Raw genomic sequence first — 22,545 nt, forward strand, 5'->3', positions numbered from 1 at the left:
TGCTATTGTATCGTGTAACTATCAAACACTATTGTTAGCTAGGAAGTGGTTAAACGCTAATGTTAGCTGCTGGCTAATGGAAGGTAACAGGATTTATACATGTGATAGAAGTAAGATGACACGATAGTTTAAAAAATAATCACTTGAGCCTTTGTGTTTTTTAGTTTTTTGCTGCATCACGTCACAAATTTATTCAGGTCAAGTCAAAAATACATTTTTATAGATATTTTCTATCTGTCTGCTACATGAATTAAACACAATCATCAGGGTGGATTATTTACATGAATCACAAGGCCGTACACTGAGTAAGACGATTGAAAGAACCCAACGTTAACTTTGTGTGCAGAGAGAGAGAGAGAGAGAAGGCGATGCGTACTTTGTGGTCAGTGTACAGCATCTGTTACAAAAGGACCAGAGCCTGAAAGCAAACAATCATGTTGTCAAGGCAAAGACAAGCCTCACGGATAAAAACTTGCTGTAAATCAACACACGCCAGACAGTAGCATACAGTATTCTGGTGGACACATAACACCACACTCAGGGGGTTAAACTGGACTGAATCATTGGTGTATATCAGCAAGATGGATGTCTTTGCAATCTGGTTAGTTTGGGAAGGGATTTATCCAACAAACCCTCAGTGTTTATGGTAAATTGTCTGTTGATGTTGATCATTTGAGGTCCAGTGAAAGGGTTTATGTGGAATCAGATGGGTGAACGATGTTACACTTCAGAATAATGACATAACAATGTCAGACTCAAGCAAAAGGTAAAGGGGAAATTTCATCTGGATTCACACAGGCACAGTATATGCAAGTCTCTCCTTTTTGTAGTTTTGTAAATCTCTAATTAGGTAGAAACTTCATAGAGGTATTCAAATTTGTTTGGTGAAAAAACAAATCTGATCTTCGTTCATATTTACACCCTGCCAGAAAACCATTGGATGCACTTCCAAAAAGTTTTTAAAACCCAGGAGATGAGTAGATGGTGAAATACTGCATGCTGAAATCAAGAGCAGTAACTGCTCCATGTGTGGCAGAGCAAATTCTTATTTACAGTGATGGCCAGACATACATGACTGCTTTGTAGTGTTTATCTCTGTGTGCTTGTGCATGTCCTCCTGTTGTCCTCAGCTCACTGTGGCAGGGCTTTCAAGATGGCGTTCACCTCCTCAGCTACTGCTGTCAGCGCAAACTCAAACTGGTCCTGATCAGGGCGAAGGGAAGCAGAGAAGAGAGGGAACGGAGATGTGAAAAGTGTGAGGGAGACGGTTGGATTATAATGGACGTCCACCTTTAAAGTGCTCAAATAGTTCAAAGACACAAACGGATTGGTGGTACCTTGGTGCGGACCAAGCCGGGTCTCTGGTCTCTGATGTGCTCCAGTGAGGCAGCGATGTCGATCTCCTTCACTCCTACCAACAAGAACAGTAAGAGCATCACTATCACAGTTTGGGAGAGTTCCTGAAACTGTTTTTATGGCTACAGAAGACATAAATCTAGTCTTTAAACATTTAACTTATTATAAACTGATAAAAAAAAAGGTAAATGTAAAAATACAAATGGAACATTTCCATTTTTTACCCCCTACATTTACTTTGAGAGGTGTTGATTGGGTTTGTTTAGCTTATATCTTTCTCTGTGAGATGTTGGCATTTACCAGGAATGAAAAGAAGCTCCTACTCATTTAGTTATTGTACCAAAAAGAGTCTTGTAAAGAGAAATGAAGTCAAAAGAGCCAAAAACTATTAAGTATGTTTATTTATACTTTATATCAGTTCTACTTTGTGGAACCGCCCTTTCAGTGATTCATGAACTTCAGCATATTTTAGCGTTTAAGCAAAATTTCAGTTGAAGCTAAATTATTGAACCACATTGTGATTATAGCCCCCTCTGCTGTCCACGATGGGTAACACATTAGTGTACACAATGAGCCCATATGAGCAGACAAGGCTGTACAAAATGTTCCATTGCCTCTTTTTGCTCAACTAGAATGGGCTACATGCCAAAACATTTAAGTCAGAATTTAACCCTATGTATACATCGGAGTAGGGTTGTAAAAAGAAGCTAAAAGTCATACTTTTTCGTCGTTAAAGCAAAGATACCATGTTAGAATATTACTTTGGTAAAAGTGCAACTTACCCATACCAATATTACTTGAGCAAAAATCAGTCGATCAAGTGTCTGAAAAGCACAAGTAAAGTGCAGTGTGTGTGTGTGTGTGTGTGTGTGTGTGTGTGTGTGTGTGTGTGTGTGTGTGTGTGTGTGTGACTCACCCTTGGCCATGCGATTCAGCACCATGTCAATAAGGATGTACGTGCCAGTCCTGCCAGTGCCATCACTGTGAGAGTGACAGATATAAAAAGGAAACTGTGAATGTGTTTCACCTCAATCTGCTTTCCAAACATATATTAGTCAATTAAGTCATAGTATATGTTAATACATTCTGGTCTTTCACAGAAATCTGACATTCATAAGATATAAAAAAAAAGAAATTCACCCGCAGTGAACGATGATTGGGCAGGAACGGCCTCTGTAGCATTTATTCACCTTCCTGAAAGGCAGGAACAAGAGACAGCAGAGAAAGAAAGGAGAACAAAGAACAGAAAAAAAACAGGCTTTATTGTAAAGGCTTTGTGACAACCTTTGTCATCGCAACCAACCTTGTTCACATATGCTATGAATGAAACACAATTATTAATTTCTTAAATGGAGGTTCAGGAACTAAGAGGATAAATTAAAGGCAACGGGAAGAAAGCAGTGACCAAGTAGGAAGAATAAAGGATGGAAAGACGTACAGTATATGTTAATGACACACGAAAACCGTGAGATAAGGAATGAGGTAAAGAATTTCAGTACAGGATAAAATAGTAACTGCATGAGGTCATGGATGACAGTGTGATGGTAAAACAGGAAAGAATAGGTGAAGAGGAAGCCACAGATTCACTGTCCCTCTTGCAGTCGCCAGTCACACCTGCCAATGCTCATTTTTGTGACTATGCAACTGGAGCCAGAGTACTAGCTGCAAACCACAAAAATGACACTGGGAGATGTTAAAAAATACAAACCTGTCAACCTGCACACTGGGAGAGAGGGAGAGAGAGAGAGCTGAGATGATGGACAGGGTATGAAATGTGCAGCAGAGGGGTCTTGTTTGGTTTCACAATTTGCAGAATGACGGGAGACAAATGGAAACATGAAAAAAGATGGATGTGATGAACGAGATCTGGCGGAATCAAACCTACTGAGTCACCGAAACATTACACCCACTGCGTCCTGAACACCTGTTTGTCACTGAAAATAACTGAATCCTATGACACCTGTTGAATCCAAGAACATGTCCGTGCGTGCGTGTTTGAGTAATCGAGTAGTTCCTTACCTGCGGAAATCGAGCAGCGGTCGGGTGGAGGTGGGGATGCCGTCAGCCGGCCAGCTCAGCAGGTGGAACTGCGTCAAGGTTCTGGTCTCCTGCGTCTGGACATTTTTCAGGTAGAAGCTGCGCACCAGGAAGTCCTTACACCAGATGTGCTCTGACACGAGGTTCACCTGATCAACACAAGTGGGACAGACAGAGGAGGTTGTCAGCACCTGGGATTTTGTAACCTGTATGTGGTGTAATGATGCATTGTTTCAACCAGGAATCAGGCAAACATTCATCTAAAAACATGATACATATTTCACTAATTACTCCCAAAAACATAACTAAAAAGGGATTGTAGCTCACACAGAAACACATCAATAAGTAACTCTGGTTTGGCACCAGGGGGAGACAAACCATCAGTGCGTTGTAACACAGTATTGAGAGTATATACAGTATTAAAAATGTTAATACACCTCAGGCAGCTTCTGGTATGCAACTGAGATGCATTCATGGCCAGTTCTCTTTTGCTATACACTTACAGTCTTTGTCTTTTCCCCTCCTTTTAACTGTTAAGGTTTGACACAGTGGCGGGCAGGTTAAAAAAACAAAAGGCGCGCTTTATTAACAAAGCCAGAATCCTGAATTCAAATTGCAGGGGGAAAAAAGGGCTGGCGACAAAAAAGCAGGCAAAAGAGAATCCAAGAAAAAACACAGAATACAAAACAAAGACCAAACCATGAGGAACAAATGGGGAAAAAAGGAAGAAAAAACAGAAACAGGAAGTGTAAAGCAAAACATGACACATGAAGAGAGAACGTATGTCTGTCATATAGAGGAATCTGTACTCAATTCACACTGTTTTATAAACAACACAACTCCTTGTGTGGAGATCTGACTGTTTTAAATTCTTAGATTTATCTTGGATTATTCTTACAACATATAACCCTTACAGCAGGTACACTGCAGGGATGCTTTACCTACTGCACCATAAAATACACGGTGCCATCTGTGAAATTCAGGTTTATGAGTTGCAACAGGAAATTAACCTCATAGATGTGGTAGAGTGAAGAGCCCTCGTCAGGCCAGTAACGCTCGCACTGTTTCTCTCCATCTTCCACCAGAGCTGTCATCATCACGATCACCGTGCAGCCGTTCTCCCACACCATCTGTCGGTTACAGAGAACACGCGTTTAAATAAATCCGTGACATCTGTATGTAACAAGGCAGATTTTCCTGCAGGTGGACTGAACGGTCCACTGGCCTACATCATTTTAATTCGTCGTGAAAAAACAAGCAAGTCAACCCACTGCATTGGGACAGAAAAAGAAGGAGGGAGAAAAGCAGAAACAGCAGAGGGAAGCTTGTACCGACCTGCCAGAAATCAGCGACAGTGTGAGCGAGTGGTCCCTGTGTGGCGATGTAAGCTGGCTGGCGAGGGTCATGATCAGACTATGGGATGAAAAGGAAAAGAGAAAGAGCAGATTTTTTTTTCTCAAACAGATATGAGTCAGTAATATGGGTATACATACATGAGACACTAGCTTAAAGATCTCAGTACTGTTTGTTTGTATTTCTTTGCCCTCCACATAGTAACACAAGACGTGGAGGAAAGCTAACTGTGCTATATATCAGTAAATGGACTGAAAGCTAAATATTAAACTTCAGTCAGGTGTATTCTGATAAAGAGGAAGGGTTCAAAAAAACACTGATTATAAATATTATCACATAGTGTAAATGTTTTAGATTGGAAGATTAGAGGGATTCTTACAATGACGCTGGCATTGATGTAGTCTTGTTTACTGGAGTTTACTTCAGCCTTCAGCTTCACCCGAGAGTGATCATCTGCCAAAGACAACAGATGTCAACAGTGAGTCACGGAATGAATTAACCACCATTCAATATGCACTTTTTCGATTGATGACTGATATGTGTATGCAGCAGTGGAGGAAGTAAGCCATCCCTTTACTTAAAGGTCGAGTTTGTAGGATTTAGTGGCATCTGGTGGTAAGGTTGCAGGTTGAAACCAACTGAATACCCCTCGCCTCACCCTCTCCTACAGTGGCTGCTAAAAACATGCGAAAGGACGAGGACCTGCTCCCTCTATAGATTAAAAAAGCTCATTCCAAGGCAACAAAAAACAATTATTCTTATTGTCAGGCGATTATACATTAATGAAAACAATTACACTTTAGCTGCAACCTTTCTGCTCATAGATGCTTCTAAATTCTTTGTGTGCTCCTCAGTATTATAGCGCTGCATCATGTCATATTTGTTTTCTAAAAAGCAACAAGTAACTTTGAGTAGAAGTATAAAGTAGAATAAAATTGAAATACTAAAAGTAAAGTTCAACTATGCCAAAATTGTTCTTACAGTACAATACTTAAATAAATGTACTCGGTTACATTCCTCCACTGTATACATGACAGATACAATCAGACAGAGTGACACTTTGGGTTAACTAACAGGGGAGGGACTCAGCGTGTCTGTTTCTGTCCATGTTGCTCGGGCTTTGAGCCACAGCCACTGAACTGGGATCAGCCTGGTAGGAGCACAAAGCTTCCCACTCCTTCTGAAGACGGTCCTTATTACGCAGGTGGTCCTCCATATACGCCTGAGAGAAAAGATGCCAATACAACACTGAAGGTTAATATTTTCTAAACAATGAAAGTGATGTTTTTACAACGAGAAAAGTCCATTTTCTCACCAGTATCATGTGACCAGTAGAGATGTCCATGTTGGACTGGGCTGGCTCTTCGCTCCAGGACGGGGTGGAGCTGTGGGTGGAGGACGGGCTGTGCTGGGGACCGTCGCTGAACTGGGAGGAAACGCTGCTGACGCGAGACGTGTCCGTACCCCTTCTACCGCCAGCCCCTGTTGGTATGGCGGACCCCGCCATGCTCCCACCAGCCACACAGTCCTGACGACACAGGGAGGATTTGGACGCCATGTGCTGCCGACATAACTCCTGAGTGAAAGGTAAGAAAAGGGAGACGCAGAACGCTAAAAAAGGTAAGTAAATGATTAAAGGGCTGCAGCTAAGTATTAATATCAATATTGATCAATAATCAGTTACTGTAAAGAGGTCTATCTGGTTACAGGCTTTTAAAAAAAATTGCTAATATGGGCAATTTAAAGTCATTGTATGTCATTAACATTCAAAACATAATACGGATAACGACTCATTTCTCTTTAGACCTATATGATCTGGATAACAAATGTTAGTTTGCACATTTATTGCCGTTTTGACAATCCACAATGTGGTTTCTTAAACTTCCATTATAGCACTGAGACTCTGAGACCGAGGTGAAAACAAGGAAGACAAACAAAGAAAACCTCTGGGAAATTATATAAAATGGCCTTTCCTCAGTCTCAAATCTATTCATGTTGCCTTACCTGGTAGTCAAAGTGTGTCTCCGCTCCTCCCTCCGGCCCCAAGCCAAGCTTGCCATTGGCCACTTGCTGAGTGTAGTGCCTCAGACAAGCTACGGCCATGGCCAATACCAGCACGCCACCCACGACTGCCATGGAAACAAGGGTGATGACAGTCCCACTGGAGCCCTCGGAAACCCTGGTTACCTGAGGGAGACCCCGCGCATCTGTCCTCTAGGAAACAGAGATCGTAAAGAGTGGTGAGCAAGATATGAACAGAGGAGAGGGAACGCAAAGAAAACACACAGAGACCATTTGTTGACACACATGTCTTGCCATCAGAGATCAGTCAACCCAATCTAAGCTACCCCGGGGAATCTGCTCCCACCGCTGGAATTCAAAGGTCACTCGTTTCATTTTAACAACACCCTTTTTTTATATGTAACTGTGTTTGACAGCAAGGTGTGCTCAGTGAGAGGCTGATGTTGAGTTTTAAAGACAGAAGTCAAGGCGGTGTGACAGCGGAGGCTCCATGGAGATCAGTGAACCATGATCCATTACACGCCACTCATCCATGCTGAGTGCCACTCCACCTCCTCCTCATCTTCTTTTCTAGCTTTTAAAACAGTTTTCACTACGCAGCACAGAATTCAACACACACATCTTACAATCGTAATGTCCACAGGCGCACACACACACAGACTGAATCATCACACTCCTGCTCACTTGAAACATCACTCATGCCTACTTGTATTGTTTTTGTACCCGCATTGTATTTTTATTTTCCTTTCTTTGTCTTTTTAATTCCCATGTGTGAAACAGAAAATTTTTCTTCTCCTGAAAAATACTTTTTCACTCGGTTTCACACATGAAATTGTTTTCACAGATGGAAAAAATGACTCACTTTCCTGATTTTTTTTTCACTTGGTTTCAATAAAATAAAATTTACAAAAAAATAGCCTTATTTTATTTCCTCACCTGTTTTCACAGAAGAAAAAAAAATGAAGGACAGGAAGATTATCCTGGCAAATCTATTTTTCACCATGTTCTCAAGTCATAAACACAGGAGAAGCTTCCGTAAACAGCTGCGAAAAAGCGGAAAAAGAACCAAAAAATGTGGAGCCCCATTTAAAAAATGTTTTTCTCTCTGTCCTAACTTACAACACCATCATCACAATTTACAAAGCAAAAGAAACCGGCTCTGGATGCATCAACAATACAAATCACTTGAAACCACTGAAGGGTGCACACATGAAATATTCGTGTGTTGAAGCTTGCTGCCAGAAATAATGAGTTTAAGTATTCTGTAACCGGAGGGCTATAATGTCGTTGGATGTTTCTGTCATCCTTGACATGCCTGGGTTTTTTTCCGTGGTACCTTTGTATGATGAAGTTACAATAGCTATGCGCTCCTTTTTATGCTTTTTCCTTTAGTATCACCACAGTTTATATGCAAATTCACTCTCTCAGTCATTAATTCATGATACTTTTCTTCTTAACCTGCACTCAGGTTTTTTTTCTATTTAACTTGACTGAATATATCTGATACATATGACATTTCTGAACGAATTAACCAGAACTGACAAGCACTGCTGATGAAAAAAACATTATCTCATCTCCCAGATCACATCAGTGCCATGCACACACACACACGCACACACACACACTGAATTAATTCGCTGTGTTATCCTGATATTCTGCCTTAATGGCTGTTAATCCATTAAACAGAAAATTCCAGATGCAGGTACTGACGCTGAGTCTGGGATTCAGGCTATTTGTGTGAACAGAAAATAATGAGGTTAATGACACTTGTGACTGTTGCCATAGCACCTGGGATCTGGGAGCCACAGCGGGTGGGGGGAGGTGGAGGAAGACGAAGCACCATGGCAACAAGTGAAACGCTGGTTGTTATGAGGTGTCGCCACGGTGATTCGTTCTGGCCACCTGCCCTCCAGGTGGCACACACGCGCAGGGGCCTTACACACCGAGACTAACACCCATGCACAATATTAAAGTGTAGTGGTGGATGGAAAAACACGCTCTGTGGGTGAGATAGATGGACTGCCTTTATCTGTGCCGTATCTGTCATTTTCATACAAAAAGTTTAGCAAATTTTCTGCATCAACACCTTATTTTAATGGTATTTGATGATGGAGCCAGCAGGGGAAAAAAAAACATCAATTGATTCTTATATTAAGAGGTTCAGGACTTAGGTTCAGTCACTAAAAGTGCTTTTAGAGCTACGTTTAATCCTTGTAATATATATTTTACTTGTAACGTTTTTTAGGATCGCATGTTTCTGTCCACATGTTTACCATAGAACATATATAATGAAGCCATAAAGGAATCCTACAAGTGGAAGATCCATAAAAAACTCAGTATAGAGACGTTGGTGGCCAAAACGCGAAATCAAGACTGTCAGGAAGTCGGATAATCTGTCCGTGAAACGGCAGTTTTAAATGAAAATGGCAAAGAATACACAGCAGTGATTATATCTCTGTTGCCTTGACGACTGCTCCATATGTTACTGATAGGAGGGGTCACAAAGGAAATGAGTGTGTTCGTGTGTAAGTGTGTGTGTGTGTATCGAGTACCTCTCCCACACCAGTCTGTATGATCTTAAGACCTGTCTCCGACTCCAGGAAGTTCTTTTCAGATACTGTCGGGGTGAAAAAAAACAACAAACATTTGGCGAAATTTGAGTAAAAAACTGTGAGAGAGACGGTGCAACGCGCCCACATACTTTCCACTTCATGTTAAATGTGTGGGTAGGTAGGTGTCAGCGTGAATGTGTGTTTTTTGAGCCTCACCAGCTTTAGCAGCCACCTCTGCAGCCGTCATGTTGTGCTCGTTCTGGCGGATACGGAACGTCAGCGCAGGACCCACCACACTGGCAACACAAAGCCACAGGGACGCTTTAGGGTCTAATAGGAAAACGTACAACTCTCTCTCGCACACTGACAGACACGTGAAGAGGTGGTGTACCTGATGTTTATGAAGCTACTGGTTGTCAGGTGTATCTTGTCAGCCAGCAGCTCCAGCAGCTTCACTCCGTCATACAAACTCAGAGGACTATCAAAGAAAAACATCATTATCCTCCATGTACACGGCAAAAAGCATTTAGTGATTTCGTGACAGCCTTTGGCCTTGATCGAGTGCTGACCTCTGGTTGGTGACGATGTACCCATACTCCTCCTTGCCTCCTGTGCCCTCCACCAGTGGCAATCCATGCTCCTTCAGGCCCAGTCCGGCTGCAGCAGGAGCAGCCTGCGGAGCCTGGGATGCAGAAGGAGGACGGCTGGTGCTCTTGGCCGGAGCTGTGGCTGGGGCCGAGACGGAGGAGGGGGCGGGAGGGGCAGCGGGGGGGCCCGAAACAGGAACAGGGGCCGGTTTCTCCGGCTTATGGGACACACTGTCTGTTTTTAGCAGCTGCATCTACAGGGAAATGACGGAAGAGCTGTCAGTGATGAATAGTGGATGATTCTTGCCAACACTGCTGACATCGAATGCTGACATACCTCCTTAAGGGTGACGAGGTCTTTCTCGTTCGGATCTGTGTTAAGACAGATAAACTGATGTTTTAAACAAATATTACAGTGAAACAATTCAATTCTAGCATCATTTGCTTCACACAATATTTTGCTGCTCAAGTGAAACTGCTCACAAGAAGGTCTATGAATGATCTTGATTTCTGAAAAGGGACTTTCCTGTTGAGTTTCTCAAATGTATATTTAGGCCAGTATCTGCAAAACTCTGGAACTCACACCAAAACAACCTAGATAGATAAATACCACTACAGAAAAGAGGATTTTTTTTTTTTTAAATGTGAACTGTCCCTTTAACCCCTTTTCTTCATATGTACAGACATAGATGTTAAAGCTTCATGCTGTAGCTTCATAATCCCTCTTTTGTGTATAAACAAGGGACTCATTATTACTATTTATTTGTCAATTTGAAACACAAATGTCCACCTTACATTACACTTAATAAAAGCATGATTCAGTACGAAGGGTTGGCTTCGTTTGATCAAATAATCTGATAGTGGGGAACATGTGTAAGACTGTACCTGCTTTTTCTTGGGCCTGCAGCAGCTGCAGAATGAGGGCTATCTTGTAGAGCTGCTCTTGACTGAGCTCTCTGGGGTCGACTCTGTATCTCTGCAGGACACCTGACATCCTCTGAAGCAGGCCATCTAGCACAGGATAGCAGAGTTAGCATGGCCTTTGCATCATCCAATGTTCTGAATATGCACACTTTGTAAGTGTGCTCATAGTGTCAATCTGTTGATTGAAGATATATCATGTCAATAACATTTAGATAAATACATTTTTCTTACCATTTCCGTTTCCGGGCAGAGTGCCAAAATCCTGAGTTACTTTTTTGTTCTGCAGCTGTTGTTGTTGCTGTTGTTGTTGTTGTTGTTGCTGTTGTTGCTGTTGTTGTCTGCCAGTGGTACCAAGTCTCTCCTCTAGGGTGTAGTCTTCCACATAGTCCACTGGTATCTCCAGTTCCAAGTCCTCATAATAAGGCAGACCTGCTCACAGCATTATAGGTTATCATGGTCAAGAGCTTTGATTAGAAATAGCCTACAAACAGTGTTTTTAGCATGTTTTCCTGTGTGCTACATCATTATTTCTTGTTCTGGAAATCTGATAGTCCTGCTCACCTGCAGGAGCCATGGAAGCTGGCCCTCGGTGGCGATAAGAAGGCTGTGCTGATGCCAGGTAGAGAGACAGAGCTTCCTGCAGCAGCTGCCTGTCACGCTCTCGCTCTCGCTCTCTCTGATTGGCCTGGGACCTTGAAGAGGGGCGGACGTAACCGCCTGCTGCCCCAATGAGTGATCTCTCTACTTCATCTTGATATCTATGCTGCAATAAGGAGAGATATGTCGCTGATTTAGTGCATGTGGTCGACATCTGAAATTTTCTATGCATATTTTTTCATATTCCTTATATCTGCTTGTGTTTTTGACGCTGCTAAAATGATCTTTTAATTATGTGTACCTGGTGGTATGTGTACGGGTCCATGGAGGCTGTCTGCATGCGTAGTGGAGACTGAGGAGGCTCAACAATCATGTAGTCCAGATAGTTGCCTCCAGGAGGTGCGGACCCCGATTTAGGACTGTGGTGATGGGGGATGTGCTGTTTGGACCTGGCAACCCAGAGGGAAGGTTAAAGGAAAAGGTCCAGGCGGAAATAAATGGTGCCTCAGGGTGAAATGAACGGATGCATGTGACTCTGTCCATGTGTGTTTCTCGCTAAATGTCACTGGAGAGTACTTACTGAGATGAATGAGAGGAGGAAGAAGAGGAGCTGGGCTTAGAGGGCTGGGTGGTGTGGGGAACTCTCTTCAGCTCCTTTGACAGAATGTACTGTGTGATGTCATCTTGCCAGGAAAGACCTGCGCGTGTACACACACACACACACACACACACACACAGCAATTAGTGCAAGACAGAGAAAGATTGTCTGAAGTCAATACTGTTTCTCTCAGGAGCTGAAGTGCTCGTATTATGAATGGATTTCTGCTTGTATTCATAAAGTGTCCTTGAGGTCAGCACAATGGTAGAGTATATGAACACAACAACTTCAATACGACTAAATACTGTAGGTACTTGAAATTGTGGTCACCTTGAGGTAATTATCGTGGTTATTTGGGGCGTAATTTCAAATATGCGACTTGGTAATTACCACCTCCTTACTATGAAATTTGCAGGCCTGTAAAATGAAGTATTACCAACAAGTTGTATGAGACTATATCGTCCAAATCGTCACAGTAAGGCTACTTAGAATCAATGTGGTACTCAATCTGACTGTTTCAGATGTATAAAGAAACGCTAGTGATGATTTATCTCACCTTGTAGCATGAGCTGTTTGAGGACTTCCTGCATCCTCTTCAGGACAGGAACCGACACCTGGAACTGGACCCTGTCCTGCTTGGAGCTGAGACACTGACCGAACAGCCCGTCTGGAATGAACACAAACACAGAAGACATGCAAACATTTTTAACCCTTATTTTGCCAAGAGAGTCTCATGAGATTTTAAAGTGACTCCCAGCCCAGAGAATAGGCAGAATCTTGACAGGTGCAAATAATGAAGAATGGCTGAATTCTGTTCAGCTGCTCCGGTGTCAGGGTCTGGTATGGTTCAGGCTCGGTGCCATTGTTATTATTGGTGACATCTGTGCTTTTCCTGCTGTGACAAATCAAAACGCCTGCTGTGAAAAAGGGCTTAGCATCTGCAAGAAGGCACCAATTGAAGTCTTTCTTTCCTTTGATTTTTCAGTTTCACAACACATACAGTATTGAAATGAAGCTGAACTCGTGGCACAGTACAGTACTTTATAATCCCCTTAGTTCTTATGTTAGCCCACACCGCACAAGCTCACAGCCGTGAGTCATAGTTTTGAAGCACAGCCCACACAGTTACACTGCTTGTCACATTACTTTTGACGAGGTTCTGCCGCCGTCACTGTGTGCGCTTTGCAAAAAATTCTCCTTTGAAATAGTTGCTAACCTGCAGGCGGCCTCATGGCAACAGAAATAATAATAGCATCTCGGATCATGATCATAAACTAATCCATGTTCTGACCCTCTACGGTGCAGTACACGCAGAAATGTAACGTTAGCCCGCACAATTTCATGCATCCGTTCTTTACCCCCCAAAACAAGCTGATGCATCATTCTAAGCGTCTTGCTGCAGGCCTGTATCAGTGCACTGAAGTGTTCAGACAGATTCGTGCATGTTAAACAATCTGAAACTTTATTATAGAGCTGTCATTGTGCGGACGCACCCGCAAGGCCTGTCTTTTTTTCGCTGTGACATCTCCAAAAAGTGAGGATATTTTCGAGAGAAAAAGGTTGTCAGACTGCGATGTGATGGGAATAAAGATACAGCAGAGCAGACTGTGTATTATCTGGCGCACTGATGAGTCACCACAGTCTTTCACTACACTGGCTAAATCTCACACAACCCAACCTGGAGCAGTGAAAAGGTGAATTGTTGACAGATTTAGTAAGGATTCATATCTTTATATAGCCACAGACGCTATAGGAAACAGTACAGATCTTTTTTTTTTACCGCTCAATGTACTGATTCATGATTTATTTACTGTTTTATGAATGATATTTTAAATCCCTCTGGGTGGGTGGGTGCAAATTCAGTTAAGCCTTTTAGCCTCGACAAGAAATACAGAGAGATACATATACTGTAGGAACTCCCCCCCCCCCCCGATGAACAAACAGAAAAGAGAGACGGTTTTTCCGACTTATTTCCCTGTAATCAAATGACAGATGCTGATGATATGATATGACAGAGGATATTGTATCTGGGCAGTGAATTGCACAGATAGAGATGATAGGGCTGACTGATACAGTAGCTCTTATTGCTGGTGGTGAGCTGACTGATGACAGAGAGAGAGAGCGGGGACATGAGGATGAGGACGAGGAGGAGGAATGGAAGATGAATGCAGGGAAGGCAGCAAACTGCACGGCTTGATTGGATTGGGACTATTTCTAGAGTTACAGCTGGGGTTATTTTTGTGGATGTCGTTTCTGCGCGGGGAACCTACAGTGGTGTTCAGCGTCGGACAAGGAAATCTTGGAAATTGACAAAAATAAAAAGTACGATTGTTGGCTCAGATTGGGCTGATGCCTCGCTCAGTCCCGCTCTCTCTCTCGATCATCACCTGCCCTTTTGGTTTCACTGACTTACAGGCTACAATTTCATTTATAATGTTGCGTCTGTCTTAGTTTTGAATTAAATACTGTTGAAATAACTTAAGATCTTGTGTGTGTCAGGACAGCTTTCTTCCCTGGTGTCTCAGTTGTTTTATGTCATCCAGCTATTTAAACACATGCATAAGTCCTCTGATGATCTAGTCTTCTAAAATCATAGTCACAGCAGGCCAACTGGACCTAAGCCTCGTGAGCTGATACCTGGTATCCAGCTCATTGTTCTGATGAACAGACTCTACAGGCTGGAGGTGCAGGGGAGGTTCCTGCAATGGCAACATCGACATGAGCACAACTCATCCTCCTGGAGAAGGACGAGGTTAAACCAGCGGAGGCTGATTGACCCGACACAGTGCCAGAAACAGGCTGGCAACAAAAACCTCCACCTCTGACTATCTTCGACAGGGGAGGAGCCCTGTGTCCAACAGCTGCACTCCACTATTCCTACCAAATGCAGGGCAGGCGTCAGGATAGATGTTACAGGCGAGAAGGCTTCCGAGACAGTGATGCAGTTTGAGACTGTGATTCAACAATTGTAAGTATGAAACCACTGGATTTTTGAGCGTTTGTGGTGAACAAAGCAGGTATTTTAAGCCAAAAAATGATGTTTTTCTCCCCCGACCGAGCAATTTTTGTGCTATAAGCGCAGCATTATCCCAACATACAATAGACAACTGAACCAAAAGAAATGTAAAGTTTCAACATGTCCGTTGCGACAACCTGCAAAACCTCTAATCTGCCTGGTGCGGGGTCATCCACACATCATGTCACGGACACAGATAAACAACTGCTGCAAGCACCTGAAAAGATGCCGTGCATTCCACACTGAGGCACGGAGGACGCAATCGATCTTCACTATCGCTCATGGCAGCAGGCCAGCAGAAAGGAGAGGACTTTTACTACAAGGAGCCTGTAAGTCTGGGGAAGGCCGACTGTGGATGCACCACTGTCTTGCAAGAAAACAAGATGCTGTCATTCGTGTTGCAGAAGCAGAAATGACACATTACTTTGCTGATTCAATTTATTTTGTTCAATTCAAAGATTTAAAGCTGAACTTTTGTTTTTTGTTGATTCTGGCGATGAGGCTGAAACAATCCTTTCTGCGCCGTGCTGTACCACAAGACTACAAAAAGTCAAAGGTGCACAGATGTCGTAACGTCAAAAAACTTTTGTCACATTCTGTTGATACATTTATGTTAATTTTTAAATGTTTTCATATATATATATATATATATAAATTATATTATATTACACCTTAAAATGAATACCTGTTAGCTATTTATAAAAGGGTTATTTTAGATAATCAAGCAAAAAAGTGACCAGCATTCGAATATTTCAGCTCTGACGTTGAGTGTCATCCAGTGAGTGAAGCATCAATTTTTCAGACCTTTTCCACTGATGCATTGTATGGTGTTGAAAGGGACTGTACTGACAATAACACATAAGATGCGTCAGCCTGAATGTGTTCTATTCATTGTGCTGACCATCCTGGTTGCGTCATGCAGTCCAACACCTCTGCAACCTCTTCATCTAAACTCAACACAGTTATTCTTTATGTGTTAGTCACCAGGAGACCTGTGTGTGTCTGCAGAGGCTGTGGTTGTTACGCTCTCTCTCTGTGGACTGTGTATATTTTCCTCCCACAAGCCAAGAAATTAGGTCAATTAGTATTTGTTGGTGTCGAACAAACAGAACACGCTGATTGTTTACAGCTTGTTTTGCATTTTAGGTTCTTGAGGAAACAAAGAAATCAGAGAGACAAAGCTCTCATTTCAGCCAATCAGACAAAAAAACAAAAAACCTTTGAGTAGTCATTACACCAAGTATTGATCTGCGGTGTTCGGTCCTCAGAACCACAGATGCGCATCACTGCAGCCCGGCACAAGTATGCGCCGATCCATTTTGTATTCTCTCCAATGGCCGTGCGTAAGTGCAATTTCCACAGAGAAGTGCGTAAGTGTGTGTCAGTGACTCATCGCTGTATTAGCACAACAACTGTGGGGGTGTCGACCTCACAGTGATGTCAGTGTTGCCATGGAGACAGCAGGGCGGAGGAGGGGCTTAGATAAAGAAGACGAGGGAAAAAGGGAGAGGGGCAGGTGACGGAGGGAGACAGACACATGGGGCCGAGGGAGGAAAAATCCTTGACTTGTGTTTGTGTGTTTTCATACGCAGGGTTTGTGTCGGCACGCTGCCAGTGGCATATAGTGTACGTGTGTCCAGATGCAGGGTTAATAATTCAATGTGGTGTAAAAGTGCAGCGAGGGTTGAGAGAAGTAGCCCGTCTTAAAAGTTTAATGCTCAAGTTCAAAAGAGGGGTTTTGTTTGGTTGTGCGCATGTTTTCGTGTGCTTTCCGTGTGTGTTTTGTACTCACCATCTGAGCAGAACTGATCCCTCGTGCACAGTTTTCTCTCAAACAGGCAGCCTGAGGTAGAAAGACAAAGAGAGGACTCACTAACAGATACTCAGAGTGAAATCTTTCACGGCGATTTCCATGCCGCCGACGAGAGCACAACAAAGTGAGATTGGCCTCGGCTCGCTCATTGTAATTGGCGTAAAATGCACCGCACAGTCATAACAAGAACACATTACTTTTATGTTTAAATGCAGCCATTGTCGAAGCCAACCTACGCCGCTCTTATCATTTGTAACGACTTTTATATAATCACACGAGGACCCTTTAAAAGCCCCCTCACCCCAAGCTGTGTCATTAAATAGTGTGAAACCTGGAACTTCTGAAAAAACCACGACACTTAAAATCATCTTATTTTGAAAAAAACCTTCTGAAAAAACAACGTTGGCCAACATTTTGTAGATGTGATTCACTGGGAAGAGAATAAAACTTGTAATTAAACAGGGGGGGAGGAATACACTGCTGTCATTAGTATTTTTGTTCACTCCTTCTCATTCTAGCCGCTTCACTGCTTTTTATTTTAGGGTGGTGAGTAAGGCCTTGGAGCAATGTGGGAAGGAGCAGGTGGCTGCTGTCAGATAGCAGAATATGTGTTACACGTCACAGCCTGAGCCTCTTTTCCCTACTTCCCAGAGGAAAAAAAAAATCACTTTTCCTCTCCATTTTCACATCCCAGAGACAAAACCGAGAAGTACATACATGGTATGACATTCGTTTGACGGCCCATGTAGGTGTGAGGAAGTGACAGATGCGACCCAGGTGACAGGTGAGAAGGTCAGCAGAATGAATGCAGGTGTGAAGTGAACGAAACAAACTTGGTCAGGGAAGATTGACGTGACGCAGTTGCTCACAGCAGTTTCGGTGACTCACCTCGACTCTGTTGGAAGAGAAACACACACATCGCGCACGCAGGGAGAGTGTGTACCTTGTGTTTCTTTCCTGACTTCTCAAACTTATAACTTTGAAACCTGAGAGGATATTTTGATGAGTAATGGGAACAAGGAATCTCAAGGTGAATCTCGTAAATGCCAGTCCTGGCCAACAAACACTGATTGAGGAAGTTGATATTACAACCATGTATGGTTTTAGACTGGCAGAAACTCCCCAAGGGCAAGTGAATAAGTGGTCTGGTAGCAACAACACTTATTTAAAGGTGCACTCTGTAGTTTTCAAATTTTAATCAGAAGAGAAACATCTTCATTGACTCTTTATTATCCCTAAACAAACTAAATAAACAAACTCTCTTTGTTTTCATGATTTAATAAAAAAACTGACCTTAAAGGACAACACAATTTCATGCTGTTTTATTTTATATGTGGCGGACCCTGCCACCTTTCAAACAGTGTTCTGGGGACCTTATTTTCCTCTGAGAACAGCTTGTTTATTCAGTTATGGAAAGGAGTGGAGTGAATGGGGTTTGTACTATTAATTGTCCCTTTAATTGTTAAACAGAATAATTACCTTAGTTTAAAATGTAAACAACATGTACCGTTCCGATGAATTTTACGACACTGATGATCAAATTAATGGAAACCGTCATAGCATCAGGATATCCACCGTGAGGGTAACAGCTGGCTGCAGAGACAGCATCTTTAACGCGCACATCGCACCGTGTGAGAGGATGGACAGTGGGACATATGGATGGATGTCTAATCAAATGAACGGATGGATGGATGGATGGACGTGTGTGTGTGAAAGAAGAGAGACGGAAACAAAGAGGCGTGAGAGGATGAATGGACAAAGGGAAGCAACAGTGGTCGGGTGGTTTCTCTCCATGGTGCTGAAACCACTTGCAGAACGGCTTCCAGCTGAGCCGTCTACTGTTCATTGTTTTGATGGATTTTTTTTACTGCTACTGTAATTTCTTAAAGGTTTTCTCAGGGATGTGTTATTTTTAATGGCGAACTGTAGAGAAAATGAGCATTTTATGTCCTATTTAGCTTGTTTTTGTGTATTTTTGTGATACGTTGCAAGTATATTATGCTTCCAGAGTGCTCACAATTAGAGTTTCAACAATGTGGCAACACATTTTGAAAGTTATTTGAAATATTGAACGTTCACATCCCTTGTTATCACGATGTAGCTGTCTCTATGTCCACCAATAAACCACAAACAATCGTTTCTCAGCTGCCTGATGCATCACATCTGGTTGTTTCCACTAACACGATAAAACTAGTTATAAAATATGCCTCAAATTACTCAAATTGACTCATATATATATATATCTACAGGGAGCAGGAGAAGTAACAGGGGCATTCTTCTGACAGCACAAAAGCGTCAGAGAAACTGAGCGAGAGAATAACATTTGGCCTTTTTTCCATTCTCTGTCTGAATCACTCATTGAATCCACTCCCTGCTTCACAAATCTCCACCTACACATGTCAGACGAGCAGGTTGTCTAAAAATGTCTGTCTGTGAAGCAAAACCTCGGGGAAACCAGCAACAGAACCACGTCCGAACAGGCGACGTAAGAATTCACTTGTTGCATCTTTGCATCGATTACTAATTGCGCCTGTTCAATACATCAATCTACAAATAGAAAGTGAACGACATCACTTTATCTTTAGCATTAATCGATATGAAATACTACCGCTGCTGCCGGTGTTAGTAATATTAACATGACAGCTACTAATGCTGATGTGGCAGCCATTCCTGCCGTCACCGAGAGTGAAAAGATGTAGAAAATTCAGCTTGTTTTTTGTTGTTGTTATTATTTGATATCGACGCTACACAACCTACAACACATCTCTCATTAATAAATGCAGTCTTCTGTTTACTCGAGTCAGTTTTTGCTGTCGTATGACTTTTTTTTGGGGTCTCTTGCTTCATGTCTGATTCTGCTCTGTACACTTACTTTCTCTTCTCCCTTCTCAATAGAAAATACTCCAAATAATTGCTGTAATATCACTAATGGCACGAGGTGGCATGATGTGGGTCACGATTCCTTAAAATGCCCCAGGAGGAAGAAGACATACAACTGGCTAGATTGAGTTTTTATTTGCCCTTTCACTCTTTTCATCCTGCATCTCTCCCCCCGCCTCAGTTACATCTCATTAGACTCTACATTCACCACCTCTGCTGCACAAAAAGACTCCTCATACAGATGTGTCTAAATGTAAGTCTCAGGACATTGGTAGCGATGCCACAGGGGGGTAAAGTGTCCTACAGCTGGATTAGATCGCCATAAAGTCATAGGCTGCAGACACACCATGTACCTGTGGGAACATATAAGCAATATTTCTGCTTTCATCATCATCATCATCATCATCATCATCCTACCGTATTTGTCTGACATCCCCGGCTGCCACAGCACGGTCAGAAGCAGCAGAGCTCGCCATGGCTTTAGGTGTTGCATGATCCTCTGACGCCTCACAGCAGCAGCAGCAGAGGAGGAGACGCAGACAGAAAGATGCGGAGTCCCCCCCTTTTTTTTTTTTTTTTTTTTGAGTTGTTGTTGTTGTTGCCTCGCTGCCTCTTTTAAATCCCCATAATGTTCACACGAGCCGCAGCCGGTGTCGACAGCTCACACACTGCACCCACAGAGCCCATGTGACGGAGAAATATAAATAAATGGGCTGAAAGAAGTCATTCCTCACGGGGGGGAAAGGGCGGGGCGTGCGGGATGATGATGATGATGAGGAGGAGGAGGAGGAAGAGGTGGAGGTGGACGTGGGCGTGGCTTTATCTGAAGTAGGTTGATATAACGCGACTGCACAAGTGCGGAAATAACGTAGAAGCTGAGGAAGAGGGGAGCTCTCGAGGGGTGGAGGTATCGACCTGCAGCTACGTCAGAAGGGCCTCGAGGCAGAGGGGTGGGTGATGGTGACGTCTCGTGTCCCACAAACGTCATGCATTCATTACCGTTCCCGCATACATGCACGCGAAACGTGACGAATGCAGCGTTTCTGTCCTATCAGACAGCTTGCAGGTGTGCACAGGTACCAAATAGCCTATCTCTCTCTCTCTCTTTTTTTTTTTTTTTAAAACTGGTTTCAAGCTTATGTTTAATGTCACGTTTGACAGCTGTCTCAGTTTGTCTCAGTGGGACAAAGCCATGGACGCAGGGACTAGGTGTGCAAAGGGGGGCTGCAGCACCCCCCAAAACAAGGTTATAACATGTGCCGAATTTACAAGAAGGCCAAAGTAATTATGAATTTGTTAAAAGCAGCGCTGAACCAACTTTATAAAGTTTCTCCTAACTCAAAGACTCACAAAATTGAGCGATTTTTTAAGGGAGTCTGGTGAATTTCTCTCCCTCTTCATCTCCTTGCTGTTGTTGACTGTAGTTGATGTGGCTGCTGTGACCTGTGGTGTGTTGGTGTTTAAGTTTGCCATCTGCTGTAGAGCAAAATGTCGTCAAAATGTTTTACGTTATTGTTCATAACAATCAGATACATGTTATCCTGGCCGTTCAGATTAATACAAAAACTATTACACTATGATGTCATTGTATAGACTGACCCCTCAGCACCCAAACATTTTTATGATTTACTTGAACTGTTTCCTCCCACTAGATCATTGGAAGGAAGGAAGGAAGGAAGGATGGAAGGACGGATGGCCCTACACACTCAGAGCAGTCTCCTAAATCCACCTCAGCTCAGGTAAGACCACGCTGCACTGAGATCCAATAAATGGAAACTATACCACAGCATTTAATAAAAGAGAACATTCCCAGTGTCCTGACAAATGTGATATCTTGGGTGCACACTGATGTTTCCTAACATCATTGTTATTGTCTCTCAGTCTGGCAGCACTGTCATTTATCTTAATTGATCCCCTCTGATTGGAACTGCACTGCATTAAGCAGAGAGCCATAATTAAACTGAGGAAGTCGCAGCAGTTCATCTTGTCTCGTTGTCCTCTTGCTCCCTCTTGTGTCTGTGAAAACCAACTGGTTGGAAATGTTCCTGCCTGAGTTTGAACAAGGGGCAGCAGCTGCTGCAACTACACAACCATCTTTGAATCTTTGAATCAGAATTTACATTTTTTTTATTTGTACAACATAGTTTGAAATTTTAAATAATCTCATATAAACGCTGCCACCGGCTGGTGAAGAATCTTGCACCTCCTCTCCTTAGAGGACCATGAATATGGGGGCATGGAGCTGCCAAAATCAAAAAATTTAAAATAAATAAATATATATAAATAAATAACTCAATAAATAAATGAATATGCCATTAACTCCCCTATGTATTTACTTTCCCATTTTATTTTTCATTTTATTTATTCTTTTTTAAATGTATCTATCCACATATTTGTGTATATAGGTGTATTATTATAGGTGTCTCTTTGTATTTTGCAAAATAATAAATGATAATAATAATAACATAAATAATAACAAGTAAAGAAGTCTGTAGTTTACAGCAACCCCTCTACAAGAATTATAGGACTAAAAATATTTGTAACTATATTTGAAATGAAACTTGTATGGAACGAAACACTTGAAAAACATGTTGTGTCAGCTCTGAACTGGCAACTCACTTTTGTTTAATTTAAGCAGACTTAATTTAAGCAGACTAACAGACTGGCTCACGGAGCACCAGACTCTTGGCTTTAGCCCTGATATGCCCACAGTGATCCTATCCTTGGCATAACGTAGGCAGCCTCCGACGAATGTCTGTAAATGTCACGGGATTAGCATCGCTAAAGCTCCGCAGAGTTCACTTGTGCTG

At 42.6% G+C, this 22,545-nt stretch overlaps 1 protein-coding gene across 1 annotated transcript; it reads right to left on the reverse strand.

Annotated features, from left to right (window-relative positions):
• Window positions 1-164: 164 nt before the first annotated feature.
• ptprna (protein tyrosine phosphatase receptor type Na) lies at window positions 165-20,441 on the reverse strand. The gene is made up of 24 exons (XM_084362441.1): window positions 20,153-20,441; window positions 16,835-16,885; window positions 12,583-12,693; window positions 12,009-12,126; window positions 11,730-11,877; window positions 11,393-11,594; window positions 11,063-11,260; window positions 10,793-10,918; window positions 10,245-10,279; window positions 9,890-10,161; window positions 9,712-9,798; window positions 9,537-9,616; window positions 9,321-9,385; window positions 6,751-6,960; window positions 6,062-6,322; window positions 5,821-5,968; window positions 5,126-5,199; window positions 4,729-4,806; window positions 4,404-4,523; window positions 3,376-3,542; window positions 2,497-2,550; window positions 2,273-2,337; window positions 1,338-1,411; window positions 165-1,203 (listed from the first exon to the last, which is right to left on the reverse strand). The coding sequence occupies exons 1-24, from the start codon at window positions 20,226-20,228 to the stop codon at window positions 1,132-1,134; spliced, it is 2,892 nt and encodes a 963-aa protein (XP_084218567.1). The 5' UTR covers window positions 20,229-20,441; the 3' UTR covers window positions 165-1,131.
• Window positions 20,442-22,545: the final 2,104 nt, after the last annotated feature.

The sequence above is a fragment of the Pagrus pagrus genome, assembly GCF_965226575.1.
Source record: "Pagrus pagrus genome assembly, chromosome: 9".
NCBI classification, from domain to species: domain Eukaryota; kingdom Metazoa; phylum Chordata; class Actinopteri; order Spariformes; family Sparidae; genus Pagrus; species Pagrus pagrus.

What these genes read in the sequence shown, in the direction of transcription:
- ptprna (XM_084362441.1), bottom strand. Translation starts at nt 20,228, where the DNA reads ATGCAACACCTAAAGCCATGGCGAGCTCTGCTGCTTCTGACCGTGCTG. An exon ending in TCCTCCTCTCATTCATCTCA is followed by an intron (nt 11,878 to 12,008) that starts GTAAGTACTCTC and finishes CTGGGTTGCCAG; the next exon opens with GTCCAAACAGCACATCCCCC. An exon ending in CCAATCATCGTTCACTGCGG is followed by an intron (nt 2,338 to 2,496) that starts GTGAATTTCTTT and finishes TCACTCTCACAG; the next exon opens with TGATGGCACTGGCAGGACTG.